At 54.4% G+C, this 23,935-nt stretch overlaps 1 protein-coding gene and 1 pseudogene across 2 annotated transcripts in view; one reads left to right on the top strand and one right to left on the bottom strand.

The window, feature by feature from the left end:
- Window positions 1–23,935, top strand: part of ACSBG1 (acyl-CoA synthetase bubblegum family member 1) — a 65,015-nt gene that overhangs the window by 12,447 nt on the left and 28,633 nt on the right. Inside the window, exons 1-4 of one of the 2 annotated variants that reach the window (XM_077128567.1) lie at window positions 7,809–7,959; window positions 8,650–8,807; window positions 11,942–12,040; window positions 13,104–13,204. In XM_077128567.1, the coding sequence (XP_076984682.1) occupies window positions 8,758–8,807; window positions 11,942–12,040; window positions 13,104–13,204 (250 nt within the window). In that variant the 5' untranslated portion in view covers window positions 7,809–7,959; window positions 8,650–8,757. Of the gene's footprint in view, window positions 1–7,808; window positions 7,960–8,649; window positions 8,808–11,941; window positions 12,041–13,103; window positions 13,205–23,935 lie in introns of those variants that run through there. The other variant, XM_077128566.1, reaches the window with a different exon arrangement.
- Window positions 14–8,631, bottom strand: LOC143656565 (MOB kinase activator 1A pseudogene; annotated as a pseudogene).

The following is a 23,935-nucleotide window of genomic DNA, read 5'->3' as shown; positions in this document are numbered from 1 at the left end:
CCAAAAGAAATATTTATCTGCCTTTCGATCCAAGCTTCTCAATTAGTTCCTGAAGAGGTGTCGACTCACGCCTATCAATCCGATTAAACTCAACGAAGAAAATAAGTGCTTAAAGGAGGTATTGAGGGAGGTCTCCTTTTGCAGCTGCATCCCAGAATCAAAGTGCTGGGGATAAATATGGGCCTAAACCCTGAATAGATGCTTTAGAATAGACTTTGCCACACACGCAAAGTTTTTCGGAAATGGGAGACCAATCTTAGGAGGAAAAAGTGTGTCATGATCAAGCTGGTCCTGAATTCAAGTCATCAAATCATCAATGTATTTTGGAGCAGAACATCTGATTGGCTTTTTAATATTAGTACCATCTGCCCGATGATACTTGTATCGTGGACCTACAGACATGATGGGACAGCTTGCCTCTGTGCGGAATTCTGTAGTAGCTCCATAAACATGTTGATCTGGTTGAAGAAATCCATAGTGTCACAGTAATTCATTCATTGAGAGCCTCTCCCTCTGGCAACATAACAGCTTTCCTCAGATTCCCAGTTGCTGGAGTTGCTTCTGCATGTTTCAGGAGTTCATACTGATGAGACTTCATTTCTCTGGCATATATCCCTATGAGGGGATTGTTGGGTCATATGGCAGCTCTATGGTTAACATTTTGAGGAATCAGCAGGCTGTTTTCCAAAGTGGCTGCATTCCTACCAATGGTATGAGAGTGTTCTGATTTTTCTATATCCTCACTAACACTTGTCATTTTCTGTCTTATTTTTATTTTAGCTATGATAGTGTGTGTGAAATGGTATCTCATAGTGGTTTTGAATTTCATTTCCCTGATGGCAAAATCATTCTGGTCTTTGGAAGAAATATCTGTTCAGATTCTTCGTCCATTTTTAAACATTTTATTTTTAAATTGTAAGAGTTATTTGTTTCTAGATACAATTCCTTTATCAGATATGTGATTTGGAGAAATTCTCTTCCATTCTGTGGGTAGTCTTTTCGCTTTCTTTATTGTGTCCCCTGAAGCACAGAAGTTTTTAATTTTGAAGATGTCTGAAGTATCTATTTTTTCTTTAGTTGCTTGTACTTTTGGTGGCATATAGAAAAAAGGCTTTGCCTGGCCCAAGGTCACAAAGATTTATTTTTCTATTTTATTCTAAAAGTTTTAGCTCTTACATCGAGGCTTATGATCCATTTTAAGTTAATTTTTGTATGTGGTGGGGGGGTGGGTGTCCAAATTCATTCTTTTGCATGTGAATATCCAGGTTTCTTGGCATCATTTGTTGAAAAGACTATGCGTTCCCGCATTGAACTGTCTTACCACCCTGTCAAAAATCAACTGGACTGTAAATGTGAGGGTCAGTTTCTGGAATCTCAGTTCAAATTCATTAATCTGTAGTTCTATCCCTGGACCCTACCCCATCGCCTCGATCACTGTAGCTTTACAGTAAGTTTTGAAATCAGGAAGTGTGAATTCCCTTACTTTGTTCTTCCTTTTCAAGATCGTTTTGGTTATTCTGGGTTCCTTGAATTTCCACATGAATTTTAGGATGAGTTTGTCGATTTCTGAAAAGAGGCTGGGTTTTTTATGGAGACTGTGTTGAACCTGTAGATCAATTTGAGGAGTGGCGCCATCTTAGCAATAACAAGTCTTCTGATCCATGAACATGAGATGTCTTTCTATTTATTTAGGCCTTCTTTAACTTCTTTCAACAATCTTTTGTTCAGTTCAGTGTTAAGATGTTTTTTTCTTCCCATTCTTTGGATTGCATCATTTTTATTGCTCTGTCTTCCAGTTCACCAACACTTCATTTTTGTTTTTTATTTTCACAATTTCTAACTTACTATTAAACCCATCTACTGAGTTTTTTTTTAATTGTCCTTTTTTTTATAGTTTCCATTTTCCTGGAACTAGAGATGCTCCATCTGTCCATCCATTGCATCCACCTTTTACTTTAAATTCTAAAACTTGTGTGTGATAACTGTTTTAAAGTCCTTCTATATTTATTCCAACATGTGTTGTCATTTTAGGGTTTGTTTCTTGTTGTGAATCACGTCTCCCTGCTTTTTCGGTTGTCTAAGCATTTTTTGTCGTATGCTGGACATTGTGCATGCTATGGTGAAGGGAATCAGGGATAAGTTGATGAATATATTGCAAAAATCCATGCATATTAATCTCTGTCTAGGCCATTGTATTCTTCTTTTCTGAGTTGATTAATCCCAGGGAATCCTCTGTCACGGAGGTTTGTGGAGAGTTGTCAGGGGTCGCACAGAGCCTTGTCCAGTTTTAGGCAGTGCATGTAGTGGATAAGAATGTGGAGTCTGGAGACAGATGACCCAAGTTTTAATCACACCTACTCCAATTACTAGCTGTATAAATGTCAGCAAGTTACTTCATCTCTCTGTACCTCTGTTTCTTCATCTATAAAATAAGGATTATGATCCAGTACCAATCTCATAAGAATCTGGAAATAATTAAATGAGTGAATACATGTAAAACAATTGGCACATACTAACTGCTCAGTAAATGTTAGTTCTCACTTTTAGGAAAGTGAAACTGATCTCTCCCTGAAAGACCAATCTCCTCTTGCTCTGTGCCCCCAGGACCTGATCCTCTTGCCTGCCATGGCCACAGACACCCGCCACACATACAGATATGGATGTGTCCCCCCTTTCACCCTCCTCTTCAGACTGCATACCCCCCCAGGACAGGAAGTGAGCCTGTGAATCAGCATCAGCACACTGCAGGGCACAATGTCCCTGGCGTGGAAACCTCACCACTTTCACCCCTGCTCCCACACCGTGAAGTGCCTCCAGCTGACAGAACTGGCCCAGCACCTCAAAACTGGGCAGCATTTGTCCCTTTCTTATCTCCCTAAGAGAAACATGGAGAATCCCCTGTCCCTGGAGCTGGGCCTTAGAGCTGTCCATTAGTTTACAGACTGGGTACTTGTGCTGTAAAGAGAAAGAGAGTATCCAAAGTCACACGTGCAGCACTTCAAATAAAAATGCCAATCGGTGGGACATGGCATCTTTTCAGAGTCTTTGCTTTGATCTGGAATTAAGTAAATCTAAGAATCACACTGTCCTCCCCATGATGACCAAAAACATCATTTGGCAGTTATCTTGGGTCTGCCATTAATACAACGTAAAAAAATGGCTTTATTATTTAATACATGCAGCTTGCGCATACTCAAAGGTGTTCTAAATATGGGTTGCATGGGAAGCATGCATGGTTCAGTGGTAGAATGCCCACCTTTCATGCAGGAGACTTGAGTTCGATTCCCCCCGTGTTAGTTAGATTCAGTTGTCAACTTGGCCAGGTGAGCGTACCTAGTTTTGTTGCTGCAGACATAAGCCAATGGTACGTGAACCTCATTTGTTGCCAATTACATCTGCAGTCGGCTAGGGGGCGTGTCTGCTGCAATGAGTGACGTTTGACTTAATTGGCTGGTGCTTAAATGAGAGAACGCAATGTAGCACAGCCTAAGCAGCTCGGCATTCCTCATCTCAGCACTCGCAGCTCAGCCCAGGCCTTTGGAGATGCAGAAAGAAGTCACCCCGGGGAAAGTTGTTGGAACCCAGGGGCCTGGAGAGAAGACCAGCAGAGACCATCCTGTGCCTTCCACGTAAGAAAGAACCTCAGTGGAAAGTTAGCTGCCTTTCCTCTGAAGAACCAATAAAATAAATCCCCTTTTATTAAAAGCCAATCCGTCTCTGGTGTGTTGCATTCCGGCAGCTAGCAAACTAGAACACCCCCCTCCAAAAAAGCAATAGCCAGCTAAACATGGGTTGGGTAAGAGGCGTTCTAAAAATGGGCCTGATGATGAAGTGGTTGGAAGCAGGGATCTGAGGACCCTGAAATGTGCCCCCTGTCTGGACCTCCCTCTTCCTTGCCCCTGGCCTGCCCCATCCCAATCACCCAGCAAACCTGAGACGGTTGGGAACGTAGCCTGACAGTCAAGTGTAAAAGCTCTGAAGCCAACTTGCCTGGGTTTGAATCCCCATTCTGCTAACCGAAAAACCTAGGTCAAGTTATATAATCTCTCTGCACCTCAGTTTCCTCATCCGTAAAATGGGGATAGTGACAGGAATTATCTCATTGGGCTGTTGTGAGAATTAAACGTGTTCATATATGTGTAGAGAGCATAGAACATGCCTGGCAGGTATCAAGTGCTGGGATCATGTTGCCACTACTTTTATTCCTGCCTCTTTCCTCCTCACCTCAGGCCTGGCATTCAGGGCACACCCAACTTGTGACCTCGTCTCTTCCTGGTGCAGCAGAATCCCTGCCCAGACAGCCAGATCACCAACCATGCACCGACAACTGGAAGACCCTTTATCTGTGGCGTGTCTGTGGAAACTGAGTCCCAGAGAGGACCAGGGACTTGCTCCAGTTCACATGGCTGAGAAAAGCCTGGACTAGAGTCCAGAGGTCTTGGTGCCCCACAAACTTCGTCTTGGGAATGGCCAGGTGCCATTCCCAAGCATTTATTTCCGTGTAGCAGGCTGTATAATTTGACTCTGATGGGTTGGACACTCTGGGTGTTGCCAGCTGGGTTAGAAGTGAGCTGGCTGGCTGCACTGTCCCCACCCCCATGGCATGGTCCAAGCTTGTAAAGCTGGAACGAGAGTTTATGGGTTGAGGTCTCTCAGCAAACGCACTCCTTTAGGACGCTTGGGCTAGGAATTCAGTCACGGGTCAGCGACTCCTGGGTGCCCAGCCGGGATATGTTCCTATTGGCAGGTGGGGGGATGTGTCTTAATGTGTCTTAGACAACCCCTGCCCTGGCCTTGCCCTTTCTGAGCTGGGAGTTCTCTGGATGGCCCACAGTCTGGGCCAGTCACCGAGGCCTTGGCTCTTCTCTTCCCAGCACTGGCCTCACTCGCTGCCCCACTGCCTGAGGCTCTTGCTTCCTGCCTCACACACCTGGAATCTCCTATCCTTCCTTTCCCATATCTTCCCGTCCTTCTCCCCTGGAACCTCCCCTGTCAGGGGTCTGCAGAGTGGATGCCCCCTCTCTCCCTTTCCCACCTGAGCAAACCACCTGGCTTCCACACCTGCAGGCTCAGAGACAGAGAGCGGGCAGCCAGCTGGATAACAGAGAGAGTGTGTGTGAAGAAGAGAGAACTGCGGTGGGAAAGGGGGTGGTTGGGAGGTGGCTGGGGTATAGTGGGGTCAGCAAAGTCAAGGGCAGGGGAGTGGGAGACACAGAAGCAGTCAGGAGTCAGGAGGCCAAGAGAGGCTGAGGGAGGTGGCCAGAGAGGGAGAGCACCGAACAGAGACAGAGACTCGGGACTCCTTTGTGTCTCCCACTGAGGAGACACTGGGGACTCCTTTGTGTCCCTCTGGGCTTTGGTGTCCCCACGCACAGTGGGGCCTCTGCCCCTCAGACGACCTGGGCATGAGGGTCTGAAGGGGGACCCCTGAGATGGGGTGGCCCCCGCGTTGTGCCAGGGTTCAGAGTCTGGCTCTCCAGCTGGCCATAGGGCCCTGGTGACCCATCAGTTATCCCTGGTGGAATACTTGAAACTTCATTCCCTGCCAGAGTTCGTCCTTTAACTTTGCTGCCCTCCCCCTGTGTCCTCTTGGGTCAGGTGGGCCCCCAGTGACCTTGAATGTATCTTTGTTGCTTGATGGGCACGCCTTCTGTCACAAAGCCCACAAGGCAGGGGCCAGTCCATTTGGCTATCCTTCATCCCCTGTGCCCAGTGCAGCGCCTGGCACTGAGGAGGTGCTAAACCAATCTTTGGGGTAGGAAGGAGAAGCCTCATGGAACTACCAGTCACAGGGCAGGGGAGCTCATTTCCGGCTCTAGGCATATGGACTTAGTATTTCTATTTCATGGCAATGGAAAAAGTGACATCCAGCCTCTGAGCGCTAAGCACCCCAGGAAGGGCTCAGCCAGGGCCGGTCCAGAAAGAACGATAGGAGCTGGAGGGGGCCCTCCCAGGGGGACAGGGAATCTGAAGCACAGGGAGAAGCTTCCTCCAGGCCAGTACTGGGCAAGGAAAAGGCAGGCCAACTTGCAGGTTTTGCAAGGGAATAGGAAGGGAAGGTCACGTGTTTCCCAAGTTCTCTTGGTGCTGGGATGAGTCCATGATGCATCTTGGGGACCAGTGTGCCCAGGATCCCCGCAGTGGGAGTCTCCAAACCTCAGCAGTTCGGAAATCTACATCCGGAGATGCTCCCCTGAGCTGCCCTGGACGGCGCAAGGGGTCGGAGCTTGGGGTCCTGTTAGCTCTCAAAGTGAGGACATTTCCACCAGCATCCACCTGCGGGGCCAGCTCCAATCACTGACATCACGGCTCAGCCCTCACCAGGAGAGCCCAGAGGAGAAGGCGTTGAGGTGCAATTCCATCTTTAGCTCCTTAGGACAGGGGGGAGGTCTGAGCTCCTTCCTGGGCTTCATTACGGCTTGGGTGTGGATACAGTCAGGCTCCCGAAGCCCCCAGGGACGCTGAAATTTCAAGACAGTGTCTCCGTGCAGAAGTGTTTGGGAGGTGAGGGCAGGTTCTCTAAAGGGCTCATGACACATCAGAGCCTCAGGGCCAGCACCCCAGAGTCAAATTGTCAGGGAATCTCTGGGAGGGGAGGCTTTTGTGGAATTTGCTGAAGGACAGAGTTTTCTTGAAGTTGGTGACTCTGGCATTGACCTGTGTAAAGGTCTGCGTTTACAGCAGCTTCATGGGGCAGTCTGGCAGCCCTCCGCGGTGGGGTGGGGGGTGGCGGAGAACCTTCAAACACCTCCCCACCCCCATCTCAGCCTTCGCTCTGCCCTACCGGCCTTGAAGATTGCCCCTAACATGGGTCAAGTCTGCCTCTGTTTCTTCACCTTATTTTCCCCCCACTCACCCCGCAGGCAGCTTGGGATTTTGGAGTTGTTACTTGCAGGGGATAATTGAGAATGAGGGGGTGGATGAGCTCCCCAAGATGGAGAGGGGGCAGGAAGTAAGCAGAGAGCCCAGGATGATGCCTGGGTATTCTGGGACAGTCGTGGGGGAGAGGTGACAGCCGGGTGGGTGGGACGGGGGGTCTTCCAGCGAGTAGGGGGCCTGGCTTGAGAAGATGCTGGTGGAGGCTCCCTGCTGCCACAAGACTGCTAGTCTCTGGAGTGGAGGAGCAAGTGGAAAGGGCCCAAGGGACAAAAGGCAAGGTACGGGGACATCTGTTACCGTCGAAGAGGGCCTCTCAGGGGGTGGGGGTGAACTGGAGCAGTTGGCTGAGTTTTATGATGCACATGCTGGGTGAAGCTAGTATGTTTGGTATCCTGGTTTCAGAGCCAGTGTGAAGCTGAGCAAGCCTGCAGCTCTGTAGGCCTACATCGCTCTGCTTTGTGTTCATAAAACCCACACAACAGGGCTGCTTTCAGGAAGCAGGACGCCAATGGGCTCTAAGCAAAGAGCAATGGGCTTGTACAGAAAAGTTTAAAAGGCCAAATAATGCCCGCCTTCCATGCAGGAGACCCGGGTTTGATTCCCGGGCCGTGCTCCAAAACAAACAAAAAAGGCCAGTTAAAGTGTTCGCCCATCCCCAGGGGCCCAGGGTGTCTGCTGGGGGGCCCGGGAGCGGGAGGAGGGTCTTCCACAGCTCTGCAGTGATGGCAGCCCTCCTAATGTCCCTGCGATCCATACCGGCAGGTCCCTGCCCTGCCTGCCGTCCCTCTTAGGTAAGAGTCAAGCGTTGGGCAGCTGGTGCCTGTGCCATGTGGGTCAGAGGTATATGGGGCCACACCTCTCCCCGGCAGCCCCAGGGCAGACTGGGGCGGGTCCCCAGTCACACCCAGCTCCAGTGCCTCATCACTGGGAAACGGGGGTGCCCAGGGCAGCTGGCTCCCACACTCGCGATGCCTTAGCTGGAGGAGCAAAGGGGTTGCTGAACCCCGCGACTGCCAGTTGCAAGGAGGAGGAAGGGAAGGACCCCGAGGCAGTTAGACCCTCCTAGGGACAGCCTCTGCCGTGAGTCATCTGTCGGGGACTGGGGGCAGTCGTTGGGAGCCAGGAGAGAGCTGCCAGGGGGCCTGATCTTGGAGTGGGGGCGCCCATATAGACTCCAGAGAAGTGAGGGCCGCGGGGTATGCTGGGCTGGGTAAACGGAGGGGCCGGTATGCAATCAGCCTTGCAGCGTAAGTTGACGCCGTCGAGAGCGCCAGCAGGTGTGAAGGGACTGGCCTGTATGGCCAGCATCAGGGGTTTTGAAGGAGGTGCTGCTTTTCTCCCTGTTTGGGGTTTTTAGGGGACGGGGAGGTATTTAGTCAATGCCCTCCTTTAAGAACACTCACCAGTGTTCTGGAAGAAGGGTTTTCCCTTTAGCCATCCCCTGAGCCAAGAAAGGTGAGAACTAAAATAAATTACAGGGACAGTAGCGAAGGGTGCTAAGAAGCCCCTGCCAAGAGCAGGGCCGGGAAATTTGGTCTCTTTGCGTGTCCTGGCGAGTGCGCAGCCCTGGGGATAGGGCGCAGAGCCCCAAGGCTGCCTCCTCCCGTGCTGGGCGTGTTGCTCTCGATCCGAACGTGTGGGTTTAGGAGATGGCAAAATGACAGGCAGGTGCTCGACGCCCGGAGCCCGTGAGTCATGCCCAGGAAGGGGGGCAGCTGCCCCTCGGCCCTGCCGGGCTGGGCTGTGACTCATGCGGCGTCTCTGTTGCAGGGCGGTTTGGTGCAGCCGGACCCTGCCGGGGCGATGCAGCTCTCCCAGGGGACGCTGTGAGACGTTCTCCAGGGTGAGCTCACGGGGCGCAGCGGCCCCACAGGTGCCATGCCAGAGGCGCTCCTGCTCAGGCCTGCTGGCTCCATCCTGAGGACAGCGTAAGGAGCGAGGATGCGCCGCCCTCCCGGCTGCCTCCCGACCCCACCTGGCCCCCGGGGCGGTGTCCCTGGACCCCCGGGTTTGCGTTTGCAGTTTGCACCCCACTCAGCCTCCTTGGCAGTCTCTTTTGCACCAAAGAATCTGGCCTCTTTTTCTCACTCCCCGAAAGATCTGTGAGCACCCACCTGTAGTAATAGTGAGAGCTGACTACCTACCAGGCGCTGCCTCACAGTAGCCACAGGAGAGGGCAGAAAACGGGGGTTTGGAGAAGTAGGGGACATGCCCGAGTCACACAGCTAGGAAGGGAGTCGAAGCCAGTCAGGTCAGCTCTGAGGAGCCTCAGTGCTATGTTGTTTCAAGAAAGCATTTGCTGAGCCCCTACTGCATGCAGAGCACGCTGAGCCCCTACTGCATACAGAGCACTGGCCTGGCTGCTGAAAGCCACTTGGGAAGAAAGGGCAACAAGAAATAAACATAGGAGATGGGTCCCTGTCCTTGACGGGCTTGGAGGCAAAATGGGGGTTTCCCTCAACTACACCCAGTGACAGCTTGAGAAGGGTTGTGTCCCCCAATATTTACTGAGCTCCGACTGGGTGCCTCCACAAGTACTGTAGGAGACAGAGGGGACTCAAGCAGACCCTCTGCTCACAAGGAGCTGCCCAAGTCAGATGTTGCTTTCAAAGCCCACACCCGAGTGTGCAAGAGTCACGAGGGAGAAAAGGTGTTAGGGGTAATCCAGGAGGGCTTCCTGGAGGAAGAGTTGAAGGAGGCTTCGGAGGTTCCGTTCTCAACCTGGTTTCCCTCAGCTCCTCTAGCAAGATGGTGCTGAGGAAGGAAGGGTAAGGAGAGGACCAAGCAACCAACAGGTGGGTAAGCAAAAGGGAGAGTGCAGGGCGCCCCCCGACTTCTCCCTCGATCCCCTACCGCTTTACATCCTGTGTCTTCAGACACGTCGCTGGAGGGTTTCGTTGCCCCCCACGCTGCTAGGTAGGTGCCGAGGAGGGTTTTTGTGTGTGGAAGGCAAGGTACTTACAGTGTGTAGGTGTGAGTGCGTGGGGGTGTGCGGGGGCATATGGAGCGCCTGCACACACGTTTGCAAATGCGTGGGCAGGTGTGTGTGTGTGTGTGTGTGTGTGTGTGCGCCTGTGCTTTGGGGCTGAGAACGTAGACTTGAAAGGGACCCGCCCTTTTAGGACGGCCTTCTCCCTCCTAGGGATTAGGAAAGCAGGCGGACTTGGGTTTGAATTGTCTGCACATCCTGATGAGCGGCTGGCCTCGGGCTCAGCTCCCACCATTGGCTAATCCACCTCTGGGATCATAGCCAACTCCTGGAGTCCTGGATTCCAGGAGTGTCATTTTCCAGCGTCACAGGAATAATGTGTTAATCACTTTCGCAGACTCCTGACGGTCACGCCGGCAGTGCTAGCAGCTCACCTGCTGGGTCATTTGCCCGTCACCTGTCCTCCCTGGAGGGGCAGCAAGCATACAGAGAGGCCCAAAATGCTTTTGGGGAGCCAAAGCAGAGGGTGGTGGCTGCTTCCTAAACTCAGGAGGTTTTCTATGAGCAAAGCGTTGCTGTTTCCCTTTCAGAACCCACCTCCTCCGCCTTAGCCTACAATTCTGAGCAGGCATCTAGTGCGGGTCTCCTGCTTCCTAGGCAGCTACAGGGAAACGCTGCAGATTGGGAGAGAGATGAGTTTGCTAGAGGCCAGTGTTGTTGCCACCATGACAGTGGCGAGACGTGACCGTTTCCGCTAGTAACGCAGGAGAGGATTAAAAAATTAAGAAACCACAGCTGGATGGAAGAGCGCAGGAAGGGGCCACGCCTGGCAGGGGCAGACAGCCCTGGGGGCGGGGCGGTTCGGATCTATGAGCCAGCTAAGGCTGTGACAGATCATGCCCCTGAGTGAGGAAGGCAGAAGGAGGTGCCCCGCGCTGCTTCGGATAATAGGGGAGTGGGACAGCCTCTTGAAGGGGCCCCGAGAGTCTCCAAGGCTCCGGCCTCTAGCAAGCCCAAGTTTGCGTATTTAGAAAGGCAGGTCCACTTCGAGGGCCTCTTCGCCAGGGACCTGAATTTTTAGACGCAGGCCGTAAGAGAGGTGGACAGGACTCTACGCCGGCAGCTGTGGCAGCTGAACTGGAAGGTCATCCACAAGGACGGGCAAGGCGTCCCCGCCACTCCCCGCGCTGGCCAGGGCGAGGTCCACCCTCCTCGAAGTGGGGAGGAAGGAACGAGAAGGGGAGCCGGGTGAGGACAGGACAGGAGTGAGCTGTCAGCATGAGAGACGTTCTAGAAAAGTCCCCTGCGAGGACGGCGCTTCCTCCAGGGGTGCCAGCCGCCCCGTGCACCGAAGCTTTCGTCTGTCAGCAGTGTGTTTTGCCCTTGGCTTCCTCGGGTGGCCTCCTTCTCATTTAGTCTGTGTGGAGCTATTTTACCACCAGAATCCCCCTTACCAAACTCTTATGGAGGGAGAAATGCCCAGGCCTGTGCCTTTTGATGGGGAGGGCTTAAAAGCTGACTTGTGAGGAAGTCGTTGAGCCGGTGGTAGAGTACAGCCAGTGAAGGTCCTGGGAGCTGGGGGTGGCTGTGGGGGTGCTTTGAGCGCAGGGTTTGCTCTCTGGCTGGGCCCCACCTTTGAAGATGGAGCTGACGTCACACCGAGAAGTCTAGACCTCCACTCCCTTGAAGTAGGGTCTCCCCTGGACGCGCACAGTGTGGGACCCCTCACTGCCCAGAGCTCTGGGGCCATTTGGGAACATTAGTCTCTCTTTTTCTTGTTTTAATCCCAAAGTGGAGGCAGCTCGGCCAGACAACCCAACTCAGTAACGCAGTCACTGGAGAGCTGCGGCCAATGGGACAAGTGCCATGGCCGTCAGAACCCCCATTTCCCTCTGCCTGGCACAGTAGGCTCCAACCCAGAACGCTTTGTCATCTTCCGAGTCCCCTAGGCCATTCCCCCCACCCGACCCCGGAGCAGGTCGCCATAGCGACGGAAGGACGGCTCCGGCCCCGTGGCCCAGGATTTGCCCCCCGAGTTCCCAAGGCCAACTCAGCCCTACACTTGCACCCCCTATTCCCCACTCCCCTCCCCTCATAACCTCCTGATGTCTTTCGCTTTAAAACCAATCTCAGGTTCTTAAGCAGACTGCGGCCAGTGGGGCCTGGCTGTGTTCGCAAGCTTAGTTTGAACCTGCGGGACCGACAAGAAGTAAGGCCGAATGTGAGAAGCAGGTAACTGGGCCAGTTGCCTGGGAAGCAGGCAGGGTCGGGGCTGGCCCCACCCTGACGGACTGGACTTTCTGAGGCAAGGGTCCTGCCCTCAGGGCCCCCAGAACCAGCTGTGCACTGTGCGGCCCAGGGCTGCCTGCTCCCGTGGCTGGTGACTCTGATGGGTGTCCCTGGAGGTGTGTACTGCTTCAGCCCGGCTGGGTGGGAGGGGTGCACTGAACCCCATCTGCGCGTCCGCCGAGGGGATTGAGGTCTGTCCAGTCGCACCCTAAGGGGCCATGGTGCTGAGGTCAGGGGGGCTGAGCTGGTAGAGGAGGTCCCGTGACCCCTGGGCTGTGCTGGCCTGACAAGGAGATCTACTGCTGTGCAAGGGTCACCAAGCCTCTGGGGATCTGGGGCAGAACTGAAGGTGCCCGGCCCTGAGGCACAAGTCTCCCTGGCCCTGGGTCTGTTCTCTGTGCGGTGAATATGCATGGGGTCCAAAAAAGGCACCATGAGGAGAGAAGGGGCTCAGTTTGGGACCTGCTTAGGACCTGCTAGAGGCTGGGAACGTCCCCACACTGAGTTCTAGGCATGGCTGTTGTCCACTCCTGAGAACTGGTGGGTTGGGGCTGGGGAATGGGGGTTTCCCCAACCCTGAAAGCCTGCACTGGAATGGGGTGCTGCTCCCCAATGGGCCTGTACCCAACCCCTTCCCTGTCCATAGGGATCGTTGAGGTCCAGAGAGAGGCGTGCATTTGCCCAGAGTCACACAGCAAATCAGAGCAGAACAGGATCTGCCTTTCCTTACTGAATCCCCTTGAGGATTCAGCAGCCCACCCTAGAAGCTGCAGGGAGAGGCTGGGGAGGGGTGGGGAATCCAACCAGGGGAACAAGGGACTGTCCCCTTGCAGCCCCTGCAAATACTGAGGTCTTGCCACGGACCCCAGGCAGCCCTGGGAGTCCGCAGGAGGCAGATACGCCAGCATCACCCTTCGGGGAGCTGCCGTCTATGTTGAGTCATAACCCAGGGACCCAGGCCCATCCTCAGTGTTCTGACAGATGCCACTTCCCCCTGTCCCACCAGCTCCCTGACTGACAGGCAGACGGTCTCCAAAGAGTCCCTGAACCGTGCTCTCGAGCCCTCGTCCCCAGCAAAGGCAAAGGATGCCGAGTTGGAATATCCAGGTGAGCCAGCTGGGAGGCTGCTGGGGTGGGTGGGCGAGAACTTAGCTGCGCTAGGTGTGGGGGAGGGGGCCGGGAACTGGGCATCCCGAAGGAGCCACAGCACCTTCTGCTGTTCTCCCCGCCCCCAGGGACCCTCAGCTCCCTTTTCCTTGGAGCCACCATGGGCCCTGGTGTCTGGCCAGGCAGGGCCTCATCCAAGGCCATGGGTCCTTGGGGTCGGGAGGTCGGAGCTGCCGGAGGGTGAGAGGGGATGACCAGTGCCCCAGGGTTCTCAGCCTGCTGGGCCCGGGGCAGGCAGGCAGGTGGCAGCTGGCAGAGTTTGCTTTGGAGACTTGGAAGGTCACAATGTGCTCTTTTAACAACCTTCAGCCACAGATAATTGCGCCTTCCCAGAGGCAGAGCTAGCATTCGCCCCAAAGAGTCATCAAAACAATAATAATATGATAGCTTTTGTTTGCTTTTTATTGGCTGTACAACAATATTGTAGCAACCACAGAAGTAAAAAACAAGAAAAGGAAAAGAGAAGAAACAAAAGGCGCTGGCTCTGTCCCGCACCTCCCACCCCCAGCCTCAGCCTTGAACTTCCTTAGTCCTTGGCTTTGGGTGGCAGCTGGTGGCCCAGCTGCTGCTCGCCTGGTAGAGCCTGGGGAGGGCTGGCATTTCGCATGTGGCCCTTCCTTCCACTGGGATGGACTTGGTCGCTTTGTCATGATAGACTCGGGCTGCTGGCCTGGGGAGGGAGTGGGATGGTAATGCGTGAAGCAGGACTAGCTAGGGGGCAGGGTGCCCAGGGTAGCGTCCCCAACTTGGGCAGAATGGTGGGGCCGGAGCCAGGGCACAGGAAGGAGAAGGAGGCATCGGGCCCTTGCCCCATGTCCTCTTCACGTGGAGGGCCCAGGAGGGCTCGTGGGAGGCTGTCAGCCCCCGGCACAGGTGCTGTCATGGGCCGGAGCAGGAGGCAGGACACGGGGCCCCCTTGCAGTTAGGAAGCCAAGGCAGAAGAGGGCATGACGGAGGTGGGGGTGCTTGCCAAGGCTGTGGCTGCTCCATCCTCCACGCCTGGCTCCTGGGAGGCCAAATCCACTCCCTTGGCCCCAATTGTTCCGGCTTCTGCCATCAGCCCAGCTGCCTCCTCTCAGGCGAGGGTCCTGGGGCGGGGGGGGGGGGGGGGGGGGGGTGGCCCTTGGCAGGAAGGTGAGCTCTGCGGGAGTGGAGGGCCCCTAGCCCCTCCCGAGGTGCAGGAGAAGGAGCTGGGCGGCCGAGAGAGTGTGCAAGGCCGCAGAGAGAGTCCAGGGACGGGGCCTGCTCATCCCGGCAGCCTCCCAAGTCAGATGCCTCCCTGCCTTGCTGTGCCACCTCGGGCAGGTCCCATCTGCTCGCACAGGCCCTGTTTCCTCAGGCTTTGGGAGCAGAGCTGTGCACAGGGGACCCGGAGTGTGAGGAGTTCTGGGCGTGGACAGTGGTGCCAGCGTTTCTCACAATTCGAGGGTCAGGACGAAGCTCAGTGTACCCCGAATGGTGGGCCTAGGGGGGAGAAGTGGTCTGGTCCTCAGCCCTGCGGCCCAGTTGTTCCAGCTGCTCATGTCCTCGGGCTACCTGTAGCAGTGGGACCCTTGGGGGCAGGTTCTAGACAAGCGGGATCGGGAATCCCAGAGGGTCCCATGAGAGGGGCTGGCCTGAGCCCTCTGAACACCTGGGGCAGGGGGGATGGGTTTGGTGGAGGGTGGGGGGTGGGTTTGGCGGAGGGGTGGGGGGATGGGTTTGGCGGAGGGGTGGGGGGATGGGTTTGGTAGAGGGTGGGGGGTGGGTTTGGCGGAGGGGTGGGGGATGGGTTTGGTGGAGGGTGGGGGATGGGTAGGCAACTGCAGGGACGAGGCAAGGCCAGGACTGTCCTGTTGAGCAGGACTTTGGGAAGCTGGCCAGGGGCCGCTGGGCCAGCTGTGAGCGGGGCCAGGAGGGTAGCGTGTGACCCCCTCCTTCCCTCCGTGCTGCGTGGGGAGCGGGGTTTTGGAGGCTCCTGAGGGGGTTGAACCGTCTTCCTGCTCTCAAAGCCAGGCAGGTGGGGGCAAGCGGGTGCTGGCAGTGGGCAGCAGGTTGAGGAAGGCAGCCTCCTTGGCCTGGCTGTGCCCGGCCCCCCGGGGGTGGAGGGCTCCCTCAGAAGTTGCTGCAGGGAAATCCAAACTCGAGCTGGGCTCAGGGTTCTTGATCTTGGCGACACTCCCGTGCAGGGGGTTGGGCTCCCGCCTCCCGATGAGGGGAAATCAGGGTAGTCACATGGTGGGGGTGGTTCTTGACACCATGCTGTGCAAGGCTGAGAAAAGGCCAGTCTTCCTGCCGAGGGCTGTTGTGGAGCAGGGAGTTGTGGGGTTCGGAGGGAGGCTAGGGCTCCCCCTCCACGTGTCGTAAGAGCACATGCATTTGGAGCCCTCACTGTGTGCCGGGCTCCATGCTGAGAACCTCTCTCCTACTGCCTCATTTTAGCTTCATGGCACACTAGTGGACAGGCCCCCTTGTCTCTCCCATTGGGTGGAGGGAATTGGACTGGAGAGGGCAAGTGACCTCCTGGGTCATGCTCTGAGAAGAGGCTCTGCTGCCTCTTGGGGACCCAGGAGGGCGCACACGGCCCTCCCCTGCCTGCTGGGCCCCTCGGGGAGTGCCTGCAGCCCTGCCTCCAGGAACCAGGGCTCACCCTGCAGCCCACAGGGACTTCCACGCTTCCTTCTCGAGTCCCCCAAGAAGCCTGGGGTCCCCGGGCTGGGCTCCCAGGGCGGCCCCCACCCTGATGCCCCCCCAACCCCACCCAGAGGCAGCCTTGAGCCCAGCCTGGGAGACAGTTCTGTTTAGCCTTTTCTGGGTTGAGATGAGCCCCTTCTGGGCGGGGCAGTGTCCAGACTGCAGGGAAGGGGGCCTGAGAGAGCAGGGGCTGGGGCTGGAGCTGGTGGAGGTGTCCGCCGAGCCTCTTCCCCACCTGCCCTTTCTCTAGGAAACACCCACACCCTCTGGCTGTCCCTGGGCTCGAGGCGGCCAGCTGGGTGCTTGGCCCAGCTTGGTGGGTCAAGGAATTCACTGTCCCTCCCTCTGTCCCTCACTCCCCACCCTCCCCACATGTCCCCAGGGCCTGGCTCGAGCCAGATATGGCTACTGTCCTTGGAGAGCTCGCAGACCATGCTGGGGAACAGGGGGAGGCCCAGGGGCGACAGAAAACAGGGGGCCCTCTGCAGCCTCCGCTGGGGGGTGGGGCGTGGTGAAGGGCTTCTGGGTTTGGCAAGGGTGAGAGGAAATGAGCGTGGGTAATTCCGTGTGGCATCTGTTCCCCGGCTGTGAAAGGGAACAGGTGGTAATCCATGCCAGCGAGGCCCAAAGAGTGGTGCCTCCAGGCATCCCTGTAGAAACTTTTTCCCAACTAAAATTCCCAGTCCTGACAAGTCACGGTGTGTAGGAGGCGTTTGTGCAGACCTACGGTCACCCATCTCTCTGCCCAGGGTGCCAACCATATGTGCGTGCAAAGGAGGGGCCTGGGGAGCTGGGCTCACCCCCCATATGACGTGGGGACAGCCTCAGGCAGCTGGGGCCCAGCCCAGGCATGCCCCCGAAAGGGGTGCAGGCAGAGGGAGGCAGTGCTCGGCTGGGCTGAGAAGTCTCAGGAACTTCTTGGAGGAAGCCTCCCCCTACCTCCACCCCACCATCAGGACCACAGGTGACTGCAGGGATCCCTGGCTCTCAGGCTGAAACCAAAAGGGTCGAAGCACCCACCCAGCCTCTGTCCGGGCAGCACAGCTCCCAGGATGTCCTCCCCTGGGCCCTGCCCACGAGGGGCTGTCGGGGCTTCCCTGCCCAAGGGCTCCGGGTTGGGAAGCCCACATCCGCTTCCCCAGAACTCCCTTCTCTCTGAGTGTTTCCTGAGCCCTCCCATCAAGCGAATGAGTCAAGTCCATCTCCAGGCCTTCCCCCAGCCCTTGGCTGTCTGGACCTGGAAAAGTAAAACCCTTGGGGTTAGGATAAAAAAGTCAAAATAATGACCATGGAGGAGAAGCTCATAGAGACCATGTTGTCCATCCCAGTCATAATTCACATGGGGAAACTGAGGCCCAGGGAACAAGGACCACCTGCTGCAGTGGCTCAGTGCTCCTGAGCTCAGGGGAGAGGCTGGTGAGGGGCCCAGGAACTGCAGGAGGCTCACTCCCCCGCACTGGCCACAGCTGCCAGGAGCTCAGATGCAGCAGGGCTGAAATCACAGGTGTCTGGCAGAGTATTGCAGGTGGCCCCTCCAAGATCCCGGTAGATCACTCTGCCCCAGGCCTTGTCCTTATGTCTCACAGCGTCCGAGGCCTTCTGTGTCTCCAAGAGTCCCCAGTATGGGTGGCCAGGCCAGAGAGGCCCTTGGCAAAGGCTCTCTGCATGGGGAGAGGGACCCTCCTTGGGCCTGCTCGCAGGCTGAGCTTTGGGGGAGGGGGCTGCTGGGTCCTGGGTCGCTGGGACCTGGAGAGATCTGGCTGGAGCCTGAGAAGCACATTTCCCCCGGGATCAGTGCAGGCCTCCGTCTGAACAATCAACTCCATTCCCACTGCCCGTTCCCACAACTCAAGAAAGCAGGCGGGACCCCTCTGCTCTGCTCCTGTGGGTTTTTTGTGTTTTTTTTTTTGCCCTTTCCAGCTAATTGAGAATGACTTTCTCTGCTGTTTGGATGCTTTTACTCCAGAGCCCCAGAGAATAATGGGTGAATTGATAAGACACAGGCGAGGGTCAGGCCAGAATCCATGGCGTCATGAGCAGGAGAAGGCGGAGGGGTGGGGGCAGCAGAAAATACAAGCTGGGCCTTAGGGAAGCACCCACCCCCACACTCAGCGGGCGTCTCTGTGTGTCGCTGTGCTGCTGGCCTCTTGGCTGCGTCTGCGGGCCGTTGTCACTGTTGGCTGCAGGCTGCCCGCAAGCTGGGTTTTCCATCGCTTCGTGGACCTGTCGATGGCCCGTGGAGTCCTGGGGCCTGGCTGAGCCATCTGGACGTCAGCTGGGTCCCAAGTGGTGTTCTCAGCTGCGTCAGTGACCTTGGTGGGGCAAGGAACATAGTTGACGATTGTGCCCTTGGTGGGCTTTAATGGTATGAGAGAAGGTGGAGAGCGAGCTCTAAAGCTTTAAGAATCTGGCAGCTCGTCTTGACTACCCCCAGCACACACACACACACCGGGGAACTGACCTCAGGAAGGCTGGCCAGGGGGTCTCACAGCAGACCTGGGCCCTCTTCTCCTGAGCCCTCCCTCCTGCTCACTTCCGAGCAGGGGCCAAGCCTTGTGCCTCCTCTGCCCCTAATCTACTGTGACCCTGGCCATTCCCGCCACCTCTGGCCCTCGGTCTCCTCCTCTATAAGGGACCCCTCTCCCCTACCCCGCTTCGCAAGGACACCCCGTCTGGTTCAGGTCTCAGCCCCTATTCCCCACGGGGCTGGAGGTGCCGCAGGCTTAATGTGATTTACTTTGGGCCAACATTTGTTGCAAAGCCAATGCTTGCACCAGAAGGCAATAGCCCAGTTAGGAAGGAGGACGGAAGGAGATTTCTTGGGCACCCACAATGTGCCAAGCTTTTAATAATAAGTGGAGGCATATCTTTTCAGTTTTACCCAAGTACTTTAATTTGCTGCTCTTTTTTCGAATTGATATTATATTGTGAACATTTCCTCACGTCATTAAATATTCTTTCTATACTTGCTTTTAAGACCTACACGGGAATCTGTGGCATGGCTCTATCCTAATGGCATTTGGGTTGTTTCCTGTGACTTTGTTAATAGAAATGGAGCTGTAGAGAAAGTCCGTCCTTATGTTATACCTCCGACTGATTCTAAGGGTTTGATTACTGGGTGAAAGGATTAAGCTGTTGAAAGCCTTCTGATATATATTGCAAATTATCCCCAGGAAATTTTGCCGGTCTGTGCTCCCAGCTTACATAATACCCTAGCCAGCAATGGATACTGCCTGTTTGTCTGGTTATGTCTTTTCGGCTTCTGGTTCTTCCATTTCAGAAATTTGGTGCGTTTGGGTGGCTTCGGGGGGGTGTGGGGGATGGGGACAGGAGGGGAGAAAAGCAGCTTAGAACATGGCCGGTGGTGTCCGGGGAGCAGCAGACCTCCTGGGCTCCCTCCTCTGCTCAGGCTTGGCTTTTCTCTCTCCTGCTCTCTCCCTGCTTCCCTCCCGCCCTCGTTATGCTGTGGATTCTATCACCCCTTGCCTCAGCTGGTCTGTCCTGGTCTCTGCGAGCCACTTTCAAACTCGGCGGGAGAGAGGCCCTGATGGTATCTGTCCCCCCACAAGGGGCACAGCCTGGAGGACCCTCTCTCTTTCATGGGGTCAGGACCCAAACCCCTTCCCCGCCAGGCCTTTCTGGCTGACCGCGGGGGGCCCAGAGAGGTCGTTGTGAGCCTGTGGCTGGAATGCAGAGAGGGTGGGCCGGGCTGGAGCTGTGAGCTGGCCGGTGGGCCTCTTCCCGGACCCCCAAGGCAGGGGCTCCTCCAGGGTCTCTGGTGCCCTCACAAAGCTGTTTCCTTCCCCCCTCTTTTTTGGCCTGGGCAGGTTCCAGGAATTGAACCTGGGTCTCAGGCATGGGAGGCGAGAACTCTACCACTGAGCCACCGTGGCCCTCCTTCTCTTTTCTATTCCTTCTTTCCACCTTCCAAAAAGAATCTGAAATGATTTTACACCAAAGCAAAGGCACCAAGAGATTTAAAAAAAACAACCAGAACTATTAAGACAGCAAAAAAAACCCATGTAGTTAATGGAAGAGGAGAAATTAGAAGAAATTCTGTCCAAAATGTCCATCAAATTTTAAAACGCCTTTTCCTTCTGCTCCAGTAAGCTCGCTTCTAGAAATCTATCCTTTGGGAAGCCTGGAACCAGAGCTTAGAGCTGAGAGTAATTTGAGTGTCCTTCAGTGGGGAAAAGGTTGAGTAAATTAGGATACAGCCAAGCAGTGAAGGGCTATGCGTCCACACAACCCACCCCAAAGACAGGGATACTTTAATGTAACAGAAGTTAGAGGTGGATGGTTTGGCTGATGGCTATGTTTTACTTGGCCCACATAATATATATATTTTTTAAGTTGGAGGCAACCATTAAAAACCAAGTGATTGTACCTAAACACCCGGATTTCTGGCAATGATTCCTCCATCCCTTTTAGGCGCTAAACCCTAAAACCAAGGACTGGCCGGCCTGCCTCCTTAGATGAGGGGTGCACACCCTCCTCTGTACCGCATCCCATTGCCTTCCCGACACTGAGGCCAGGGCTGGTACAGTTTTCGTTGCCCGAGTCTAGGAGCATTTCTCATAATACATAAATATTGCACTGGCTTTTGTCTCTGCAAAAAAACCAGATAAGCCAAAGATGGACTAAGAGGGTCATGTCTCTCAAGAAAAACGAGAGACTATTTTTCTATGGAAATGAAGAACGGGCCTCTGTGCTTCACACGCAAATGCTGGTGCATTTCATGCATTAGCTATGATGATGCATGATTTAATACGATGATGATGCATGATTTAATACGATGATGATGCATGATTTAATACGATGATGATGCATTACCCACTTGGCTTCTGTAATCATCTGGGTCTGCTCCCCTCCACCTCCCTCCCACCCATTTTCCTTGTTATATATGTTTGTAGAAGCATGAAGCGCACCCACCAAATACCAACCGGGATTATGTGAGGAGATAGAACTAAGGAGGGCCCATCCCTTTTTATGTCACATACTCCTAAGCGTTTTCATATTTCCTAAAACAAGTATGCTCTTTTTTTGTTGCAAAAACAAGATTATCAGTGTGAAAGTTGAAACTTTTGACTGAGGGAAGTTTAGCCACGGATCACAATACCTACCTTAGATCTTGGTCACCTGTGTGAACAGGTAAAAATCAGGGAACACGAGACTTGAGGTGACTGGTGGCAGGAAGTCCCCCGGGAGAAATCCACCTTCCCTTCACCCAGGGAAGGGACAAGAAGCAACTGCTGGGTGGTGTGAATATATGCCAGACAGGAGAACTCTCTAGGGACCAGCTCTCGAAATCTTTGCACCAGTCTGGGAGTCCAGTACTCTTTCTCCTGCTCTTTTAGAACAGTTTTGTTGAGGTATAATTTTATGCCATCAAACTTACCCATTTTGAGTGTACAATTCAATGCTTTTTAGTAAATTTACTGAGTGGTAAAAACATCACCCCAATCCAGTGTTAGGGCATCTCCATCACCTAGAAAGCTCCCTTGGGCCCATTTGCAGTCCCTTCCCAGTCCCACACCCAAACCCAGGAAATCTGCTCTTTATCTTTTCTGGAGATTTCATATAAATGGATTTGGGCAAAATGTGGGCTTTTTTTTTTTTTTTTTTTCTTTTTTGCATGGGCAGGCACACATGTGGGCTTTTGAATCTGACTTCCTTCTCTGGGTTTCTGAGGTTCATCCACATGGTGGCACATATCAGCGTTTTTCTCCTTTTCATGGCTGAATAGTATTCTCCTGTATGAACATACCGCGTTTTGTCTTTCCATCACTAGTTGATGGACATCTGAGTTGTTTCCGCTCAATGACTATTGCAGATAATGCTGCTGTAAACATTTGGGTACAAGTCTTCATGTAGACATTTGTTTTCATTTCTCTTGGAGTAGAATTGCTGAATCATATAGTAAATTTATGTTTAACTTTTTAAGAAACTGCCGAACTGTTTCCCATTTTACATGTATTCCCACCAGCAATGTATGAGGGTTCTGGTTTCTCCATGCCCTCACCAACACCTCCCATTTAGAATGAGGCTGAGAGCACATAGGCTTGTCCAGGGTCCCACCGCAGCACGTGGCTGAACCAAGTGTGGACCCTGGTCTACCTGACTGCATAGCCTGTCCTCTTCCCACTGGACATGGAGTTTGAACAAAAGCAGGAGTTGGAGACTCTGAGAGGCCATCGTTGAGGTTTGCCAGGCTGGGGTCCTGGGGTATGGTGCAAAGGCTTGGGGAAGTCTGAGGAGTGACTCGGGGGTCCCACATTCATGCCTCCACTGAGGGCTTGGAGCTCCCACAGTGGCTAGTGGATCTCACACCCAGGAGGCCATCCGTGGACACCAGCCAGCGTGGCCTTGGCCTCCACCAACACATAAGTCCTGTCCATGAGGGACCTTCTCTCTGGCACGTGCCTCCACCCCAGGCCACATCCCTGTGGGCTGCCATGTCCTCTGGCTCAAATAATCCCTTCTATTTGGGTGTGGACATGTCCCCTTGCCCCCTCACCTGGCTCTTCAGGACAAAGAATGGGCTCTCCTCTCCTCCACCCCTGGATCTGTACCTCCTTTTGCCAACCTTGGGGTCCACATGCACCTAAGAGCATCGAAGGAGAGGGTAGAGGTCACCCAGCCCATCTGCCTGCCTTGGGGAAGGCACCTCATTGGTGCCACTCCCAAGATAGGGGCCCAAAGAGGTGGGCCTCTTCACTCCAGTTTGGGTTCAGCCAGCAAGGGCTGGGGCAGTCCTAATTGTTCCAACCAGCCCTCCCTCTCCATCCTGTGGGCCATCTTGGAATGACCACGCTGGCCTTGGGGAAAGGAGGCCCTATGGTGCCCAAAAGGTTTACATCACACTTCCTGGCTTTCTTTGCAAACAATCTGGAGATCTTGGAAAAGGGAGAAAGAATAGATGTGTGCATTTATTGAACACCAGCTGTATACCAAGCCTCTTTCCATGTGCACCATTTCTCTAGACCCTCATATCAACCCTGAAAACCCCTGAGGAAAAAGGCTCAGAGGTTAGGGGCTTGCCTGAAGTCTCACATACTGTGTAGCATGTCTCTGTCGCCATCTACCCACTCTGGACAGAATAGACCACCTGGGATATGACGGAAAGGCTTGGAGCCCTCAGGGGCTGGGTGGTGCCCTGGGACAGTGTCCCAAGTGTGAGCTGTGGCATCAGGCCTAACTGGCTTCACTCCCACCTCTGCTACTTCCCCGCTTGGGTCATCACCTGGACCTCTCTGAGCTGCAGCTGCCCCCTCTGTACAACCTGTGTGGTGAAGATGAAATGAGATGCCATGAGTAAGGGGTTCACCTCAGCAAGAAATGCAAAATACTGCGGCTGATGTTATTATTTCCTAGAACCGAGAGTCTTCTCAGGCTGGAGACCAGCCCTTTCACCTGGTCTAGACCCTCGGGAGGGCCCTCCTCTCTCATGCCCTGACCTGTCCAGCCGGGTGTGTTCCCATCTCATTCCAGGAGACATGAGGAAGGCCCTTTGAGAGCTGACAGTCCACTCTTCCGAGGCAGCTCAGGCTCCACTCCTGACCTAGCCTTGGGGCAAATGCCAGCTGGGAGGAAGTGGACAAAGGCAGGAAAGGGTCTAGGGGCCTGTGGTGGTTTGGAGTTGTTGTGTAGCCCGGCAAAAGCCATGTTCTTTTCACCCAGCCCTGTGGGTGCAGCCCTGTTGTGGGTGGGACCTTTTGATTAGTGTGTTTTGATTGAGAAGTTGCGCAGCTCGTTCAGGATGGGTCTTAATCCTTTACTGGAGTCCTTCATGAGAGATCGAAAGACAGACATTTTGGAGAGAGCCCAGAGAGAACAGAAGCTGGGAGAGAAGGGCAAGCTGTCACCAGCCATGTGCCTTCCCAGGTGACAGAGAAACCCCAGATGCCAGCGGCCCATCTTCAGAGAAGGTATCATCCTGTTGATGCCTTAATGGGACATTTTCATGGCCTTAGAACTATAAATTTGCAAACTAGTAAA

Source organism: Tamandua tetradactyla, chromosome 14 (assembly GCF_023851605.1).
Source record: "Tamandua tetradactyla isolate mTamTet1 chromosome 14, mTamTet1.pri, whole genome shotgun sequence".
NCBI lineage: Eukaryota > Metazoa > Chordata > Mammalia > Pilosa > Myrmecophagidae > Tamandua > Tamandua tetradactyla.
The sequence above is the reverse complement of the archived record's forward strand: the minus strand, read 5'-3'. Positions and strand labels throughout refer to the sequence as shown.